Source organism: Peromyscus californicus, unplaced genomic scaffold, assembly GCF_007827085.1.
Source record: "Peromyscus californicus insignis strain IS unplaced genomic scaffold, ASM782708v3 Scaffold_4__1_contigs__length_199733344, whole genome shotgun sequence".
Classification (NCBI taxonomy): domain Eukaryota; kingdom Metazoa; phylum Chordata; class Mammalia; order Rodentia; family Cricetidae; genus Peromyscus; species Peromyscus californicus.
In genome coordinates this window covers 53,186,615-53,204,405 of record NW_026294562.1, presented here as the reverse complement: position 1 = coordinate 53,204,405, position 17,791 = coordinate 53,186,615, and the positions used below count along the sequence as shown (strand labels likewise).

Here is a 17,791-nt window from a genome sequence, read left to right as displayed (position 1 = left end):
ACTTCGGCCTTACACTACACTTTCAGTATTTTGTATTACATTTTTCTTTCTTTGAGATAGGGTCTTTCTTTCTCTGTAGCCCTGGCTGGAACTCACTATGTAGACCAGGATCACAGAGATCCACCTGCCTCTGCCACTGTAACTGGCTACTTTGCACTTTCACAGGAGTACAAATGTGTTGAAGGAAATAGGAGAGACAGGATTACAGAGCTGAGTGGGGTGTGTGTGGGGGTGTTCCTCTTTTAGCTGAGTCTGAATACCCCGTACTTCATTACCTCATGGAAGTCCCCAAGTACCCTCTGCTACACCAGACACAGGTGAGCCTGACCCTGCAGGACTGGCGCCTGCACAGACGTCCTGTGTCTCAAAGACCAGTCCAGCAGGGAAAATGAATTTTTCCACAGCAAGTGCCATTTTCCATGAATGCCTTCTAAAGACAAACTCTGGAGTTAGGCTTGCCCCAGGCGTTTATAGAAGGGAGCGGTCTGGGTACTACAGATGCTATCATGAGAAGTTCCAGAGGATTTAATGCCTCCATCTGGAAGGCAAGGTAGTATCTACCAGCTGCTATTGTTTCTTTTGTGTCAACTTTTGAGTATTTCATTTCAACTTCCTTCATTCTCTGTTGGGATATGTTGGGAAGATAAGTAAAGCCTGCTTCCACACATGTCTGAGGATTTACTAAGCATGAAAGACCTGACCTGAATGTAGGCACTGATAGGCTGGCAGCCACAGAGCAAAAAGAAAAAAGCGAGCTAGCTAGTGTGGGCACACCCCACCCTCACCTCCTGGGTCCTGGCTATCATGATGGGAGCAGCTGTCCCCTAACCTCCACGGGCTCTTTACCATGATGTGTGGAAAACTCTAAAACTGGGGCAATATAAATTCTCTCCTTAAATTGTTTCTTAAATTGTCACAGCTGTGAAAAGTCTAACACGTGCATTGTTTGGTGGTTTGAATGAGAATATCCCCCATAGTCCAGATGTTTGAATACTTGGTCCTTTGTGGGTGACGCTGTTTGGGAGGCTTAGGAGGTGTGGCTTTGTTGGAGGAAGCATGTCACTGGGGGACGGGTTTGGGAGTTTAAAGACTCCTGTCACTTTGAATTGGCTCTCCCTTTTACCTGCTTGCATAGTTCAAGATGTGAGCTCTCATCTTGCTACCACTCTAGCCATCATGCCTGCTGTTTGACAAACTTACCCCTCTAGAACCATAAGTCCAAATAAACCCTGCCTTCTACAGGTTGTCTTGGTTACGGTGTTTATCACAATAATAGAAAAGCCACTAATACATATAAATAAGTAAAATGACAGGCCAATTATAAACAATAATACATATTAGTGAGTAAAATACACAATGTATTTATTAAGATTCATCAACATCATATGAATTTCACTCCAAAAATTTTAAGACAGTATATTAGAATTCTCTCAATATAGTTTATTTCATTAGTAGATTAAATAAGTAAATATGATTATATTAATAAGTGCTGCTGAGGTGCTAATGCAAATAATGAATTATATATGTGTGGGAACTGACCAGTTTATTTAAAAAAATTTTTTTTGGTAGGTTGAGACAGGGTTTCTCTGTGTAGCCCTGGCTGTCTGGCACTTGCTCTGTAGACCAGGCTGGCCTTGAACTCAGAGATCTGCCTGCTCTGCCTCCCTAGTGCTGGGATTAAAGGCATGCACCACCACCTGGCTAATTTTTCTTTTCTATATGGGTGTTTTGCCTGTGTATGTCTGTGTGCCACATTTATGCAGTATCTGTGGAGGCCAGAAGAGGGCATCAGATCTTCTGGAACTGGAGTTACTGATAGGTGTGAGTTGCCATGTGGATGCTAAGAATTGTACCCGGGTCCTCTGGAGGAGCAGCCAGTGCTTTTAATTGCTGAGCCATCTCTTCAAGCCTTAATAAGTTTATTTTAAAAAATACTGTGGTATATAATAAAGGGCTGAGGAAAGTTGAGGAAAAGTTGTATGGAGAATAAAGAATTTCTCTACAGAGTTTTAGGGTTTACTTTAAAGCTGTAAGAAAGCCATCAAGGTATGTAAGCAGCCACAGGATTTGCTCCTGGCTAAGTGGCATGTTGCCCTCCCTTTGTTTTTGCCATGAAAGCTGCACACTCTCTACCTCAACCTACCAACCTGCCATCTCTTCTTTGACCCAGATTCTTCCCAGAATCCAGGGCCTTGGTGTCTAAGAGTTATCTTCCAGCCATCTTTTTCTCTGGCCTCTAGTTTCCCTGGATTATGATAAAGGCACATTTGCAGGAAAAGCTCCTCTCCCCTGGTATTTATTGAGTTTTTTTTTTTCATGATAGATGTATGATCAATCTTGGTACATGGATTAGGGAAGAAAATGGCTCTCTGCTTATAGTTATAAAATGGCGAATCCTTCATCAGCATCCTCCACCCAGTGACTTGACACAGCTGTGGGCATGCAGATGGGATTACAGAAACATTTCCAAGAGATAGAGTCTAAAGTCCATTCTGAGGTGAACCCAGACTTCCAGGAATAGACCAAATCAAACCCTCTACAGTCTTCCTTTTTTTCCCTGGTCTATGTGCTCTGCTAAATACAGTCATGTATCATTTTATGACAGGGAGAAATTCTGAGAAATTCATTATTCGACCATCTTGCCACCGTGTGAACATCACAGGGTATATTATACAAACATAGATGGTATTGCCTCTGACCCACCTAGACTATAATATAATCTTAGGAGAGATTACTGTTGTTTACACGGTTGGGTGCCTAAAATGTGGTCCCATTATCAGTGTGTTTTCCTGGGAAGTGGCTATTTTGCTTTGGCCAAAACTATGCAAGCAACTGCGGTGTTTGTCACTTTGGGCAAAGGCTTCACAAACTGTCGAGCAACTGTGGATGAAATTCAAGTTTAGATGGAAATGTGAGTGTAGAAGGTATGTGTTGATCATAGGCCTGGGGCTCATCTTCTCACCCTCTATTTGCCTTCTCAGTGGCTGGGCCTGGATAGGGTTTCAGCCACACGGCCCCATGGAGTGACGGAAGGAGGGCCAAGACAGAGTTTGAATGCTGAAGAGGGGTGCAGAGACACCACACTGACCTGGGCCCTTGTTTTCAGAATTGATTAAAATGCAATAAGTGTGTGTGTCTTTGTGAGGTTATAACATTTGTCCCCCTTGAGTATACTCTAGGAAGATAGAGCCACCAAGCTCCTGATAGAGGCGGCACAGAGCTGTAAGCCTTCCCTAGCCATGGGGCCCTGATGCTCTTGCAGACTCAAGCTTGTGATGTGAACTAGGCCTGCACAGTGATGACAGGTCAATGGTCTGGTGAGGACGGCAGGGTGAGGCTGCACTGTGGATCCCTGGCTGCAGCTGCCCTTCCTTTTCTCTGATTGGGGTGCCCTTGGAGCTCTCCTTAGTAGTGGACACAGTAGAGATGGACACTTCCACTGATCCTGAGCTCCCGTAGCTGCTCCAGGGCTTTCTGGTCCAGGCTGGTGGCCCCCAGCCCCTGCCCATTGAGTGCCAGCTTCAGCCCTCCCTCCTGGCACAGAAGCAGTACCTGGTAAGAATAGCTTCAGTGGGTGGTGGGCTTCCAGACAGACCCTCCCTGGTGTATTACTATAGAGATCCCCCTCCACTGAGGGGCACAATGATCAGAGACAGTCAGGTTCAGGGGTTAAAGTTCACCATCTGCAATGTTGCTTTCCCCTGGGAAATGTTCTCAACCCTGGCTACACACTAGAGCCATAAAGGGAGCTTGAGATCAAGTCTCATGTACCTCAGGCTGACCTCCAGCTTCCTATGTAGCTGAGGCTGGTCTTGAACTCCTGATCCTTCTGTCTCCACTTTCCAAGGGCTGGGATTGGAAATCCAGGTGTTCTATCACTCTTGGCCTTTAGAATCTTAGGGGAGCTTTTAAAGACAACTGATGCTTGTCCTCATCTGCATTCACCATGCCTATGTTTCTGGGCCTAGTATCTCTGGCATCAGCATAGAGGACTGAAGGCCAATGTTTGGACGTTCTCTCTGTGGAGCTGGCTCTGGGTACCTAGCCCCAGGGTATTGGCTTGCTCCTCTATCCCAAGATCCAGCCCACAGTCTTCAGATTACTATGGGAATAGGCTCAAGGAGAGACGTGATGACTTGGCTCAGACCTACCTCAAAGAATCGCTGGGGATAAAAGAGGAAGGGGGCTGAGATCAGCTTCTTTCGTCCCCAGGAGGAGACCCAGGCCAGTGTCCTGTCTGTGAAGGAAGCTCTGAGTGTCACAGGAACATGGGTGGCCCCATCCCTCAGGCTCAGGGTGAAACTGCAGGAAGGAGGCAGAGAAGTGCATCAGCCTCTGTTGCCTACAGGCTGTCGTATCTCTGAAGGAGAAGGCTGGAGGCAGGAGAGCCACTGGAGGATTAGACAGCTTCCAAGAATTAAGTTTCTGTGTCAGGCTCTGGGCGGAACACTTGGACACATAACAGCACAGAGGCATAGACAGCACGTGAGTATCATACTTGAATTCCTGACTGGAAGACTATGGGGGCGGAGTAATTACCTCGTTGGAGCCTCAGTTTATTGCCCCGAAAATGGGGACAGCTGTGATCACAGCAGCAGCTAACATTTATTGTTATGTGTCATGTTGTGGTTTAATGCTTTTGCAAGAGCTTAGTGGTAAAGACCAGGCTGCAGGGTTTATGCTCTAACTTTAGAGCTTTGGTCTTGGACAAGCCACTTCATCTGTTCCCATCTTGGGCTGGTAGAATTAAATGAAAGAACATGTAAGTTGCTTGTGTAGAAAAGTAAATAAGTATGGAAATGATATTATTTGCTTAGATAGTATTATTACATATACAGCATTTACATCTTTGTGTGTGTGTGTGTACACACACACACACACACACACACACACACACACACACACACACACGGGCTAAAGGAGGGTGTCAGGTGTCCTTCTCTATTTCTTTATGCTATTTCTTTGAAACAGGCTCCCTCCCTGAGCTTGGAGCTCCAGCTTCTCAGTGAGGCTAGAGGCCAGGAAGCCCCAGCACTCCTGTCTGTCTCCAGAGGTGCTGCGGGCTATGCGTGTCCCTGACTTGTTCCAGGGGTGCTGGCATCTGAACTCCAGCCTGCTGTGAGATGTTCTGTATGGCAAATGTGTTGCTCTGATTGGTTAGTAAATAAAACACTGATTGGCCAGTAGTCAGGCAGGAGGAAGTATAGACGGGACAAGGAGGAGAAGAATTCTGGGAAGTGGGAGGCTGAGTCAGAGAGACACTGCCAGCCGCCAGGATGACAAACAGCATGTGAAGATGCCGGTAAGCCACGAGCCATGTGGCAAGGTATAGATTTATAGAAATGGATTAATTTAAGCTGTAAGAACAGTTAGCAAGAAGCCTGGCACGGCCATACAGTTTGTAAGCAATATAAGTCTCTGTGTTTACTTGGTTGGGTCTGAGCGGCTGTGGGACTGGTGGGCGACAGAGATTTGTCCTGACTGTGGGCCAGGCAGGAAAACTCTAGCTACACCAGCCCTCACATTTGTATTGGGAGTGCTTCTAAATGCTGAGCCATCTCTCTAGCTCCAGAGTTTTGATGGGCATCTCAGGGAATCTCTTACCAAGTCTAGGGCTCTGCTGGATGGGGTCAGGGTGACATTAGGGGACACGGAAACCTCTAGTCTAAATGGTCCTAAGCTACAGGTCAGGGTTTGAGCATCCACTGGAGAAGAAGCCAGGAAGCATCCATTTTCGAACTGCCTCTAGGACCTGGCTTCCAAGCACTACCGCACACTTTCTTTCCAGGGTAGCTTGTTTCCTAAACCAAGCACTGTGACAACGTAGGAGGCCATATCTCCTCTTTGGGTCTCAACTGCAAAGGCTCTTTTCTGGGACTTGTGATATGAAGCTAGTTCACTCCACAGGGAAGCAGCACCCATAACTGGGGCTACTGTTCCCAACTCCAACTCGATTCACAGTCTCTACAACCTGGGCTAACTCATTTCTCTTTGCTGTTCTGTAATACAGGGCTAAATGGTGGTGCTGGAAACTTAACCGTGAGGCCAGCCTGCCTCCCTGCCTCCCTCCCTTAGTTTTTCATTCTTTATTTGTTTTTGAGACAGGGTTTCTCTGTGTAGCCCTGGCTATCCTGGAACTCACTTGGTAGCCCAGGCTGGCCTTGAACTCACAGAGATCCGCCTGGCTCTGCCTCCCGAGTGCTGGGATTAAAGGCGTGCGCCACCACTGCCCGTCTCTTTCTTCTTCTTAAAATTAAATACTTACTCTTTTGGCTCTTGCAAGACCAATCCTCGAACTACAATGACTTGCCCGGGCCAGAGACCCCGAGGAAGAGTGCGTGAGCAGGGCACCTCCTGACAGACAGAAAATGACTAAGATGGTGATCAGAGTGGTGTCAGGGTCCCTCACCAGAGCAGGCTACCCTCAGGGACCCAGGAATGCCAGGGCAGGTGAGTTTCTCTATAGGCTTGCAGCTAGGAGACTCAGTCCTGCTTACACCTGCTGCAGACCTGCTGAGAGCCGGCTCAGGCCCCTCCAGGCTGTGCTCAGTGTCCTGGTGCCTTCTACCACAGATGTGCTCTGAACTGTATGTAGCAGGCATGCAGTGGTTTGTCACTCTGCCACCTATGAGCAACTGGAGGTCTGGGGGGACCTCCTAGCCTTGGCACTGGGCCAGTCCCAGGGAAGTATTAAATACCCATGTGCAGAGTAAGTGAAGAGGGTCAGTGAAAGCGGAGTTCAGCCCGGAGCTGCCTCGCCCTCCCACTGCTGAAGTTCTCCACAAAGAAAGGGAAGTCAGGGAGCTGAAACGGGACTCTGCCTCCAGGAGAGACCTAGAGCGAGGCTCACTTACCAGCCTGGAGCTAGACAGCAGGAAGGGCTGACGGAGAGAAAGAGGCAGGGGAGGTGGTTAGCATCTGCTGGGCAAGGAGGTCTTCCTACTTTGCTTGCATTGGGGGACACAAAGAGATTGTGCCTTTCCTAGCAGCAGGTGAGTGACTGGGCTCCTGGTGGAGGATCCTTTGACTCTTGAGATACCCCCCGCCCATCTTTGAGTAATAGGGAAGAGTAGGAAGGACAGTGGAGCTGCCATCCCACATGTCCGGCAAGGTCATGGGTCTCATCTCCCGTCTTTGTCCTGTGAAGCCAACCACAGCCATCTTGCAGGGTTGATCTGAGGATCTAAAGCTCCATAGAAAGTATCTTCTGATGGGAGTCAAGGGCCCCTGCAGGTAGCCAAATACCTCCAACCCATCTTCCTAAGCTTGCCTTGGAGACAGGAGGGGAGAGACAAATCTAGGCTCTCCAGGGACTTAAGGGAGCCAGGCACATTCCTGGTATCCACATCAGTGAGGGAAGGGGTCAACTGGGCCTTGTGCAACCATGTGCAGGGAGGAGAGAGGCCAGCTGGCGTCTAAGCACGGTTGTCCAGCCGTGCTCCCCAAAGACTCAGATATCCGTCCCTGGACTCACATGAGGACGGGAACTCCTACAAATTGTTCTCTGACCTCCACACATGCATGCTTCCCTCATCATAGACATATTATGTACACACACACACACATAAATGTAATAAAAAATAGAAGGAAGAAACTCACATATCCAACTGGATACTCTCTGCTACCCTCCACAAATGGCTGTTAAGAAAGAAAAAACAACTGCGAGCCTTTGGGACCACTGTAAGCCCCTGACTGCTTCTCACACCTTTAAAAGCTGAGTGTTGAACGTTCCTGTTCCTGGCCCCACCTCAGACTTACTGCATCAATTCAGGGCTGGTTTTGGCAGTACTGGGGATTGAAGCTAGGGCCTTGTGTTTGCCAGGGCAGCGCTACCACTGAACCACGTATTTAGCTGAATTTTGAATAAGTTAATTGGGTAGATAGGATCCATTATCAAACTGCAGCTTGCATGGACCCTGATGTACCAAATCCTTTGCCCCCTCAGGGCCAAGCAGACTCCACCAACAGGAAAGAGTCTTATCTACGGCTCCTGGGCTTCCTCACTGTGGCCACCTTCTCTTCTTCCGCTCCCCATTCATTTCTGACACCTTTGTGCACTTCCTCTGTCTCAGTTATCCGGGGCATAGAAGACCTTCCTCTGTCTCTCAGTCTGGGGTAAGTGTGCAAGCCCCAGACCTGTCCAGACCAGGAGAAGTCAGAGGCCACCACTGCCCAGCCTTGACTCCAAGAGAACTTACATTGGTATTCAGGAATCCAACAGCCTTCACCAAAATGTCACCAAATATGCCCAGGGTGTCCACACGTGACAGTGGGAGCCGGTAGCGGTAGTGAAGAAAATGTTGTCCATTTACACTCACCTGGAGAAGCAGACAGAGCCCAGCTGAAGAGCAGCCCACTGTTCACTGTGTGCATAATCCATCCCAGGCACTAGCAAGCATGCCTCCCTAGTTTTACATATTTGTTTTTTCCCCCCAAACTCTGCAAGGCAGGTGCATTGTACAGATGAACTTAAGTAATCTACCCAGGGTTGGAGCTGGTAGGTGGCAGAGCTGATACTGGGACCAGGGCACTGTCCAGGCTCTTTATCGATGACAGAGCTCTTCCCTTCTTAGACAATGTAGTCATTGTCATTGCCACTACCTGCTGGAGACCTGCTTTGGCAGAATTCAGGTCCCAAAGAGGATATGTGGAGTTCTGGGGGTGGGGTGGGGGTTGGGGGCGGGGAGACGGACAAGATCTGAGGGTGAATCAGGTTGGCTGCCATTCAGTTTATTGAAAAAAGGCAATAGTGTAGCCACAGGCGAGATTGAAAGCAGACTCAATGATTCAGGGGCAAAAGTGGCCATTAACTTCATTACAGCATTTTCCCTGAGACAAAAGTGATGTTTAGCAAGTATCTAAATGCCTATTGTTCTCAAAGGTTCAGTAACTCCACCAGTAGCCCTCTTATACCAAGGAAGGGCCACAAGTTCCTCTTGCCAGAGATAAGAATAGTGCTTTTAGCAAGTAGGAACTTTCCTCAAGCCCCTGAAGGAATGGAGGTCCTTAACTAAATGCCTGACCTTGGGAAAAGGAATTCTTCTGGGGACCAGACACTCCACTACAATTTAAGAGCAATTTTCTTTCCTGGAGGGGCATGGTGCAGCATTTGCACAGAGCTATCCCCTAATTGTGCCCCTTTGTGTCTTAGTCTTACTATGTGGGCCTGTTCCCCTCATTCGCTCCTAGGAGGGAAGATCCTCATGTCTCACTCTTTTCCCATTACACTGTACCACTCTGCTTTCTCTGGACTTATTAACTAAACTCTGGCCCTTAATGGCCTCAGGCTCTGGATCTGAATTGTAGGCACTTCATCCTTGGGGTCCAGTGTGTCCTCAGTAAATCTCTAACTTTCCTGTTCTTGGTGTAATCAGGAGGGCACAATGGGGTTCCTGTGTGCAGAATCATCAGGCTATACGGTTCCTCGGTAGGGGGGATTTTTTTCCCTAGGAATCATTTTGTTTAAAGAGGCTGTCATTTTATACATTTCTCATTCTTCAAAGCCCATACAAAATTTCCCAAAGGAAAAGACATAGGGAACTCCCAGAACACACAGTGAGAATCATTAAAAGTGAAAGTTAAAAGGTGCTAGAGAACTGTCTGCAATGTTGAAATGCTGGAACTTTGTTAAGCAGCAATGGTCGCCATGTGGTCCACAGCAACCACCACCACCACCACCACCGTTCTTCTCCTCTTCCTTCCCCTCCTCCTATCTACATCAAGGAAACCAAGGCTCAGGAAGTTGGGGATAATTTGTATGCATTAGGACTTCCCTTCCTCCAGTGCCTTGTCTTGTAGAGCCTTCCGAAGGTCTCATTATCCTTCTATTAAGATCATAATGAAGGTCAAAGCCTGGGCATTAAGTTCTCTCTCCCTGTCTCCTGCTGCCTCAGCTGTAAGGGGATTGTGAAGGTATCCCCCTCAGGCCTTATGGGGAGGATAAATGGGTACATCCTCATAAAGGGTTTAGCCCAGTGCCTGGCACCAAGCAGGAGTCCTCTAAGTGCTTGCTCTGACCGTGCAATGGAGCCCTCTCCCCACTAGATCCAGGGGTTAGTGCTTTCTTGTTGTTGTATGGGCCCAGAGCAGCCTCAGCCCCCTCTCCACAGTGCCGTTTATCACAATGCCATGGGAAAATGGGATGAGAGAAGGAAAAGTGTAGGGCTGCCGTCCTGGACTGCTGGATGTCTACCCTTTGTACTCACCTTCGCCTCTTCGTTCTCAAAGAGAAAGAGGATGAGGAAGCTAGCACCTCTCTGCAGGGCGACGCCGGGCCACCGGACCTCTTTTTGCCAGAGTCCACCTTGGAGGGTGTTGCAGATGACATGGGGTTTGACAGTGTAGAAGCGAGGGCTGAAGTGGAAGGCGATATCTGGCCGAGGATGCAGGCAGCACCCGCACTGGAAGTCCACCTGAAACCTGGTGGGGGTGTTGTGTGGCTTTTGAGATGTCCTTCTGGTCAGAGACCCACAGAGATTCTGAAGGTAGAGAGGAACCCCAGATTGATGCCCCTAAATCTGGGCTGTACCAAATCCTAGACAGTCCCCCTTACCTTCGTGCACGTAGAGGGACCACACCCTGCAGCATGACCATCTTGCCTGTATACAGGCCACCAAAAATTGTTGTGACATAGGGAACCACCTGAACAGGGGAGAGAAGCCCGGTGTGCCGACTGGAGTTGGAACCAGGGACTCCTGTGTGCAGGGGTGAGTATGGTGGAGAGGAAAGACCAGGGAACTTGGCTTCCCCACTGGGAAGCCAATCTTGACTATTAGCTTGATGAAATTTACAAATACCACAGAAACACACTTTTGAGAACATCTCTGAGGGATTTTCTAGGTAAGGTTACTTGAAGTGGGAAGATCCACCCTAAACGGGTGCATTGCCTTTTCATAGGCTGCTCCCAGACTGAATAAAAAGGTGAAGGCCAGTGTGGAGTACAAGCATTCATGGCCCTTGCTTCTTGACATTGGAGTTGAGAGTGGCCACCTCCTACCACCTTCCCTGCCGCGGCGGATGTGTCTCCCATGGCCGGGAGCCGAAACAACCTTTCCTGCCTTACGTTGCTTTTGCTGTATTTTTTTTTTCCACAGCAATGAGAAAAAGTAACTAATAAAACCGCAAGAGAAAAATGTCCTTGAAGAGAAGAACCCGTTTTTTCTCTAATATTCCCAGATTAATTACTTCTCTCATTGCTGTAACAAAATCCCTGACAAAAGCAACTGAAGGGAGGGTGAGTTTATTCTGCCTCACAGCTTCAGGGGTACAGTCCAGCATGACAGGAGGAAGTCATGGCAGCAGGCGCTTGAAGCAGCTGGTCGGTCACATTGTATCCAGTCAGGATTCAGGCTGCAGTGAAAGCTAGCGCTTAGCTCAGCTTAGCTCAACGCATGCTTTTTATTTGGACCAGGATTCAGCCCCCAGGATGGCACCACCCCACACTGAGGGTGACTCTCATTATCTTAAGGGAGTCTAGATAACACCTCACAGGCTTGTCCAGAGATTTGTTCCCACGGCAATTCTACATCCCATCAAGTGGCTAGTCCAAGGAACCGTCACAGTTCTTTTCAAAGCTCTCCTTTCTTGGGCAGAGATGTCAAAACCACAATGCCTGGGGAAGTCTAACCTAGCTTCACTGGCCTGTCAGAGCACTGACAGGCCGCGGTGTCCCCTCTGAGGCTTGTCACCCATTGAATGCCACCTGGGAAAGAAGCATCTTGAGGACTAGCGAATGTTCAGAGTTTAGGAGCTGAGAGGAGAAAAGAATGGAGAAGTTGGGAGCGAGCTGACCCTGACGTGGACTCTCTTCAGAGATCCCCAAGAGTGACCAGCCCCCCCCCCCGCCCCCCTCTGGGGCCCATCTTTCCTCACAGAGCAGTTGCCTGGCCTTCCTGAAGTATGCACACACTTTTCAACTCTTTTTCTGGGTCTGTTCCCTCTCACCCTTTCCTCGTTCTCCCTCCGGACACCTTTCAGCCTCCCCTCTCCTGAGTTCTCAGAGCACTTAGCTCACAATGCTAGCTTGGCCCTTGGCCCCTGGTAGAGAGGAGCTGGCCAGCTGGTTTCCCATTAAGATCACAGCCCCATATGACTGGAGCCTCCTTGTCTTTCCCTTCAACAAGCTCCGCCCTCACCTGAGCACAGTGGGAGCTCCGCAGAAGACATGTCAACAGGTGAACCTGGGGCAGGTCCACAGGGTCAGCCTCCGTGTATGACTTGTCAACACCCAGTGGAAATCAGAGAGCCCAGACCACCCCAAGGAGCCCTCCCGATGACCGAAGCAAGAGGTGACGGGAACCTGGGAGGTTTCCGGTGTTTCAGCCCATTACTCAGGCACCTGGGGAGATGCCAGAGGCCAGGCTCTCCACATGGCACGGTGCCCACAGCTTTGCAGGGTCCAGCAGCACAGTGGCTCCCAGTTCCCAGGCTCTTGGCAGAATGTGTTAATTAACCGAGTGACTGGAGGCCTCTAGGGAGGAGAGGACCAGGCAGGAGAAAGTAATAATCAGTGCTCATTAATGGTAGTGCCTGCTGGGAGTTTGGCCTCCTGTAGAGCATTGCTGGCCTTCAGAGTCTCCTGGGCACTGAACAGGAGGAGAGACAGAGGAATTCCCCCTATCCCTGATTGGGAGGGTTCCCAGGCCCGCACTTCCAGCTTGGAGAAGCGGCTGCCCTTGGTCCTTAGTGTCCCTCTCGACAACCCCACCTCCATTCTTCTAGCCACCCAGCCCAGAAGAGGCAAACTGAAAAGGCAAAGACCCCGGGAGCCCACTCGCTCACACCCAAGTTGGAATTCAGCTGATTAGTTGCTGTGTTAAGCTTACCGGGTGGAAGACCGGCGGCTGCAGGATGAAGCTGTCAGGAATCGGGTCCAGATGTTCATCCGCGGACATGGGAGCAGGCGGGGCAACTCCAACTCAGCTGCCGATCCTGATTCCTGAAGCTCTGTCCCCCACTGAATTCACTCACCTTTCCCCAGGCAGGGTCTGGGTGAGATAACAGCTGCGCAAGGTGTTGGTCTCACCTGTTCCCTATGGAGTCCTAATGCTTCTTGGAACAGACCTGGAAAGGGCAGTGGCCCACCTCTAGGGCTCACATCAGCACCCACCCCCCTCCGTCCCCAGCCCTGGTGGTACACAGCAGCAGCTTTGGCTGGACCCGGTCTGCTAGCGGAAACTCCGAAACTCCGTGTCCAGGGGCGGGTAGCGAGCACTCACTCACGGACCAGCTAACGAACCCGTCTGTGTCTGAAGCACTTGGCCATTTCGAAGGGAAGCCTGGGGTTGGCTCATTTCAGCGAGGGCTCACCTGGGCCTACAGCCGCTCCGAGGAAGGAACGGAGGTGGTACACGTGTGCAGGTTCCTTGAGAGGCCCCGCCCTCAGCTTCCAGGCTCCTCCTGCTCTCATTCCTTTCTCTTTCCCGACTCCTTTTCTTTCAAGTTGTGAGGTCCCTTGAGACTATTTCATCATTAGCTGCAAATGCCAGGGACCAGCTGGGGTCACAAGAAAGTGGAGTGAGCAAAGGGCAGGGAGAGGAGGGCTCTTGGGCTCAGATAGAGCAGCCTGGGCTAGTGGGAACACAGCCTCTGCTCTGTGTCCTTCCACAAGTCATTTCTTCTCCCAGAACGCCTCCCCCACTTCGTTCACCTGTGGGTCAAGAGGGTGACCATGGCAGGGGCTTCCTTGTGTTTGAGCCTGGGCTTAGATAGCTGTGTTTTAGGAGAGGCCTCCAGGCCTGGTACAGATTCCAGTAAAGCTTCCCCTTTAAAAATAGCATAACTTCTCAACTTTAGCCTAAGTTGGGAGGTTTCCTGATTTAACCATGGGGTCAGACTTGGCAGCAGGGAGTTCCTGGCAGGACCAGGGTAGACAGAATGTCAAGTGCATGGGGTGCAGAAGAGTAAGTAGTTCCTGGTACAGGGGAGAGAGAGCAAGTCAGGGGCCTGGGCTGAGGGATCTGGCGGGGCTACTTCACCAGATCTCCTCACCTAGAAGTCTGCCAGAAAGGTGAATTGTGGGGCCTCCACCCCAGGCCTACTGAAGAGGGCTTTTGGGGGTGAAGTTCAAGAATTGGCCCTTCAGGCAATTCTGCTGGGTACGAATGTCTGAGAAACCCTGACTTAGGTCATAACTGAAAGCTTGCCGGGTGCCCAGCCAAGGAGTTTGTTTAGCTCCTGCTAGGTAGGTGGAGCAGGGGAGCCAAAGGTGTTTCTGTGGGAAATCAATCCCCAGTGTGTTCAGGATAAATAAATGCTCTCCACAGTGGGGAGGAGAAGCTACAGGTGGAGAGACCAGTTGGGCCAGGATACCGTGCCCTGCACTGTAGTCAGATCTGGGTCCCCAAGGCCAGTGGTGCCCTTCCCCCACTCCCCACTCAGTCCTGCTGGGATAGAAGGAAGGAGGGTGTGTTCATTTATTTGGGTTCCACAACAAAATACAACAGACTGGGGTGGGGTTGTAAATGACAGAAATCTGTTGTGTCTTTGTTCTGGAGGCTGGACGTTGAAGATCAGGTGTTGATAGGTTTGGTTTCTCCTGGGGCCTCTATCCTGGGTTGGCAGATGGCTTCTTCCTGGCCTCATACAATTGGTTGCCTCTGCTATCTGTAGCTGGGTTCTAATCTCCCTTTTATGTGAGGATGCAACCTTATTGGACTAGGGCACACCAACAAGACCTCATTTTTATCTTAATTACTTCTGTAAAGGCTGTGTCTATAAACACAGTCATGTTTCCGAGGCTTCTAGGGGTCAGGATTCAGCATGCAGTTTTTAGAGGGTCACAACTGGGCCTGAAACAGAGCAGTGGTCTGTGCTCTCCTCCTCAAACTCCAAGGCCCAGTGGTGAGGGGTATGGCCAATGAGGGCCTTCTGGTGAAGGGCACAATGAAGAAGGGAGGCATGATGTTTCTTTCTCCAGGTTACCTAGGTTTTGAACATCAAGGAGGGCACTGGGTGAGCTCAAAACACCCCAAGAATCCATTCTCCAGAACAAGAAAGGGGTGCTTCTTCACAACACTTGGGAACTGGATGAGATAATTAGAGGGTGTGAACATTCGGAGAAAAACTAGTCGGGAAGAAGGGACAGGCTTGGCAGCTAGCCCCACTCCCACTTAACCTACTGGAATTATTTCTGTGTCTGTGGGAATTGGGTTCATTTTTCTCAACATGAATAATAACTTTTCTCAAATTCTCACACATGGGCATTCTTTCCTTTTCCAGTGATGAACAAGGTCACCTATGTCTTGTGTTGGGTTTTCACGAATGAACAGGAGTATTGCCAACTACATTTCATCCCTCTGTTCTTGTGGTATTCATTTATTTGTTATTTTGGTTATGTTTAGTGTATGCCTTTTGAGTACAAAGGCCAGAGGGGGGCATCAGATCCCCTGGAGCTGGTGTATTAGCAATTGTGAGCTGCCCGATGTGGATGCTAGGAATCAAGTCTGGGTCCTCTCTAAGAGCAGGAACTGCTCTTAATAGCTGAGCCATATCTCCAGCCACAGAGTAAAATACCTCAATAAAATATTTTATAACCTTTTATCTGGAAAGATTAACTATGAAAGTATTAACCACTGATGAAAATGTAAACCAATATGACCTCTAACATATTCCTGGTAGAAGTGAATTTGGTATTGTCAGAAAGAGATACTTTTTCTTTTTTTATCTTAAAGCTGAAAATTTGTATGCACCCTTGGGTATCAAGTCTCATGAACTCTCTTGCATGAATATACCAAGACACAATTCAGGTTCCTTTCCAATTGCTTCAATTAAGGAAAAAGGCAAACAATCAAACCTATCCACCCAGTAGCTTTATAACTGGATCAATAAATCATGGTATGAGTACACAGTGGACTGACTAGTTTACAGTCTCTACAGTAATATGAGTATGTGTATGGTTCTCTGTGACCACCATGAACAGCAGAGTAACAATCCTTGGGAGGCAAGAAGGCAGTTCAGTTCAACACATTGACTAAGTAGCTAGTGTTGGTCCAAACTTTGTAAGTCTGATTCTAAGTAGTTTAGACATATTTAAGCACAGCACAATTTGGTAAAACTTTCCCAGTGATAATTAACTCAATCTTGTGTGCACAATAAAGCCCAAAGTAAGCTAAATAAAGGTTGTATTTTACAAAGTTTCAATGTAGTCATGTTCATGTGACACTTTGATGGGTTCTATAGATTGACTGAGAAAAACAAACTCATAATAAGGGTCTGGGGGAGGATCTGGTGTGGTCTCAGCCACAGAGATAGTGCAAAATTCACCAGGCTATTAACCACAGAGGATAACAGGTTATAAATCTCTTCCTTTGAAGGAACAACCCTGTGTGTTTAACATCAATGGTTCCCCAGTACTTATCTGTGAGCATAAGGACCTCTTGCCTCCTACATCTGAGTAAGTCATAGAAACAACCTCGGGAGAAGGAAGTCGACAAAGAGAACACACAGTGTGATAGGAGCATCTGTCTCAGTGCATTTGCTGAGTGTACCAGTTGTTTTTTTTTCTGTTGCTGTGATTAAAAACCATAACCAGGGCAACTTATAGAAGGAAGGGTTTATTCGGGCTAATGTTCCAGAGGTACAAAAGCTCACGAGGTTGAGAAAATGTCTTAGGGTTTCTATTGCTGTGAAGAGACACACAATCACGGCAACTCTTAAGAGGAAAACATTTAACTGTGGTAACTCGCTTACAGTTTTAGAGGTTCAGTTCATTATCATCATGTCGGGGAGCATGGCAGCGTGCAGGCAGACATGGTGCTGGTTACACCTTAATCAGAAGGCAACAGGGAGTAGACTGAGTGTCACACTTAGTGAAGCTTGAGCAGAGGAGACCTCCAAGTCTGACTTCACAGTGACGCACTTCCTCCAACAAGGCCACACCTATTCCAACAAAGCCACACCTCCTAACAGTGCCACTCCCTATGAGCTTATGGGGGCCAATTCCATTCAAACGACCACAGGAGGCATGGCAGCAAGCTGCAGGCATGGTGGCAGGACCTGGAAGCTGAGCGCTCACATCTCAACCATGAGCACAAAGCAGAGAGCAGAATGGAAGTGGCCGCGAGACTTTTTCCTCCTGAAGTCTAAAACCTCCAGCAAGGCCACACCCCCTAAGTCTCCCTGTAGTAGTCAGGGTTCTCTAAAGGAACAGAACTGATAGAATGAATGAATATATATCTTGCGTAGTCCAACAATGGCTGTCTCAGGAGGGAAAGGCCAGGAATCCAGTAGTCAGTCATTCCTTCTCCAGAAGATGTCTCTGCAGTCCTGATCGGGTGCTGGAGTCTGGGAGGAGTCCTAGAGAGCTGCTGGTTATTAGTCTGTGTTGGAATCCCAAAGGAGCAGGCTCCAATACTACTGAAGGAATGCCTTGACAGCAGGTTAGATGAACTTGCTAGTGAGAGTGAGGTGTGGGCAAGTAGTCAAAAACAGACACTTCTTCTATGTTCTTTCATATGAGCTGCTATCAGAATGTCTGGCTCAGAGTTAGTTAGGGTAGGTCTTCCATTTCAAATAATCCCTCCCCTCTCCCTCCAAAAAAATCCCCCACAGACAGGCTCAGCTGCTTGGGTTTTAGCCAATTCTGGATGTAGTCAAATTGACAATCAAGATTAGCCATCACACTCCCCAAGCAACACCAGGAACTGGGGATTAAGTGTTCAAATTGCTGACCCGTTGGGGGCATTCATTCAAGCCATTTTACAGCATGCTATAATAAAGACCCTTGTAGATATCAGGAATGTCTCAAAATTCTCCAGGAGGGATGCTCAGGACCTGCTCTAGCAGAATCATT

At 48.7% G+C, this 17,791-nt stretch overlaps 1 protein-coding gene across 2 annotated transcripts; it reads right to left on the bottom strand.

The window, feature by feature from the left end:
* Nucleotides 1-1,444: 1,444 nt before the first annotated feature.
* On the bottom strand, nucleotides 1,445-13,325 carry Lgals12 (galectin 12). Of its 2 annotated transcripts, XM_052713857.1 has the most exons (9): nucleotides 12,825-13,325; nucleotides 10,553-10,641; nucleotides 10,206-10,419; nucleotides 8,199-8,318; nucleotides 7,600-7,638; nucleotides 6,855-6,881; nucleotides 6,266-6,354; nucleotides 4,152-4,302; nucleotides 1,445-3,552 (listed from the first exon to the last, which is right to left on the bottom strand). In XM_052713857.1, exons 1-9 carry the CDS (start codon nucleotides 12,891-12,893, stop codon nucleotides 3,406-3,408), a joined length of 945 nt encoding a protein of 314 aa, XP_052569817.1. In that variant the 5' UTR covers nucleotides 12,894-13,325; the 3' UTR covers nucleotides 1,445-3,405. The 2 variants fall into 2 exon arrangements, with proteins under 2 accessions (XP_052569817.1, XP_052569819.1); XM_052713859.1 differs by lacking the exon at nucleotides 10,553-10,641.
* Between the last annotated feature and the right edge of the window lie 4,466 nt (nucleotides 13,326-17,791).

Excerpts from the sequence above, each read along its gene's own strand:
- Lgals12 (XM_052713857.1), bottom strand. The coding sequence starts at position 12,893 with ATGTCCGCGGATGAACATCTGGACCCGATTCCTGACAGCTTCATCCTG. Across the intron at positions 10,420-10,552 it reads GTCCCTCTACGTGCACGAAG|GTTTCAGGTGGACTTCCAGT; the intron begins GTAAGGGGGACT and ends CACCCCCACCAG. Across the intron at positions 4,303-6,265 it reads GTCTTGCAAGAGCCAAAAGA|TTTCACCCTGAGCCTGAGGG; the intron begins GTAAGTATTTAA and ends TCCTTCCTGCAG.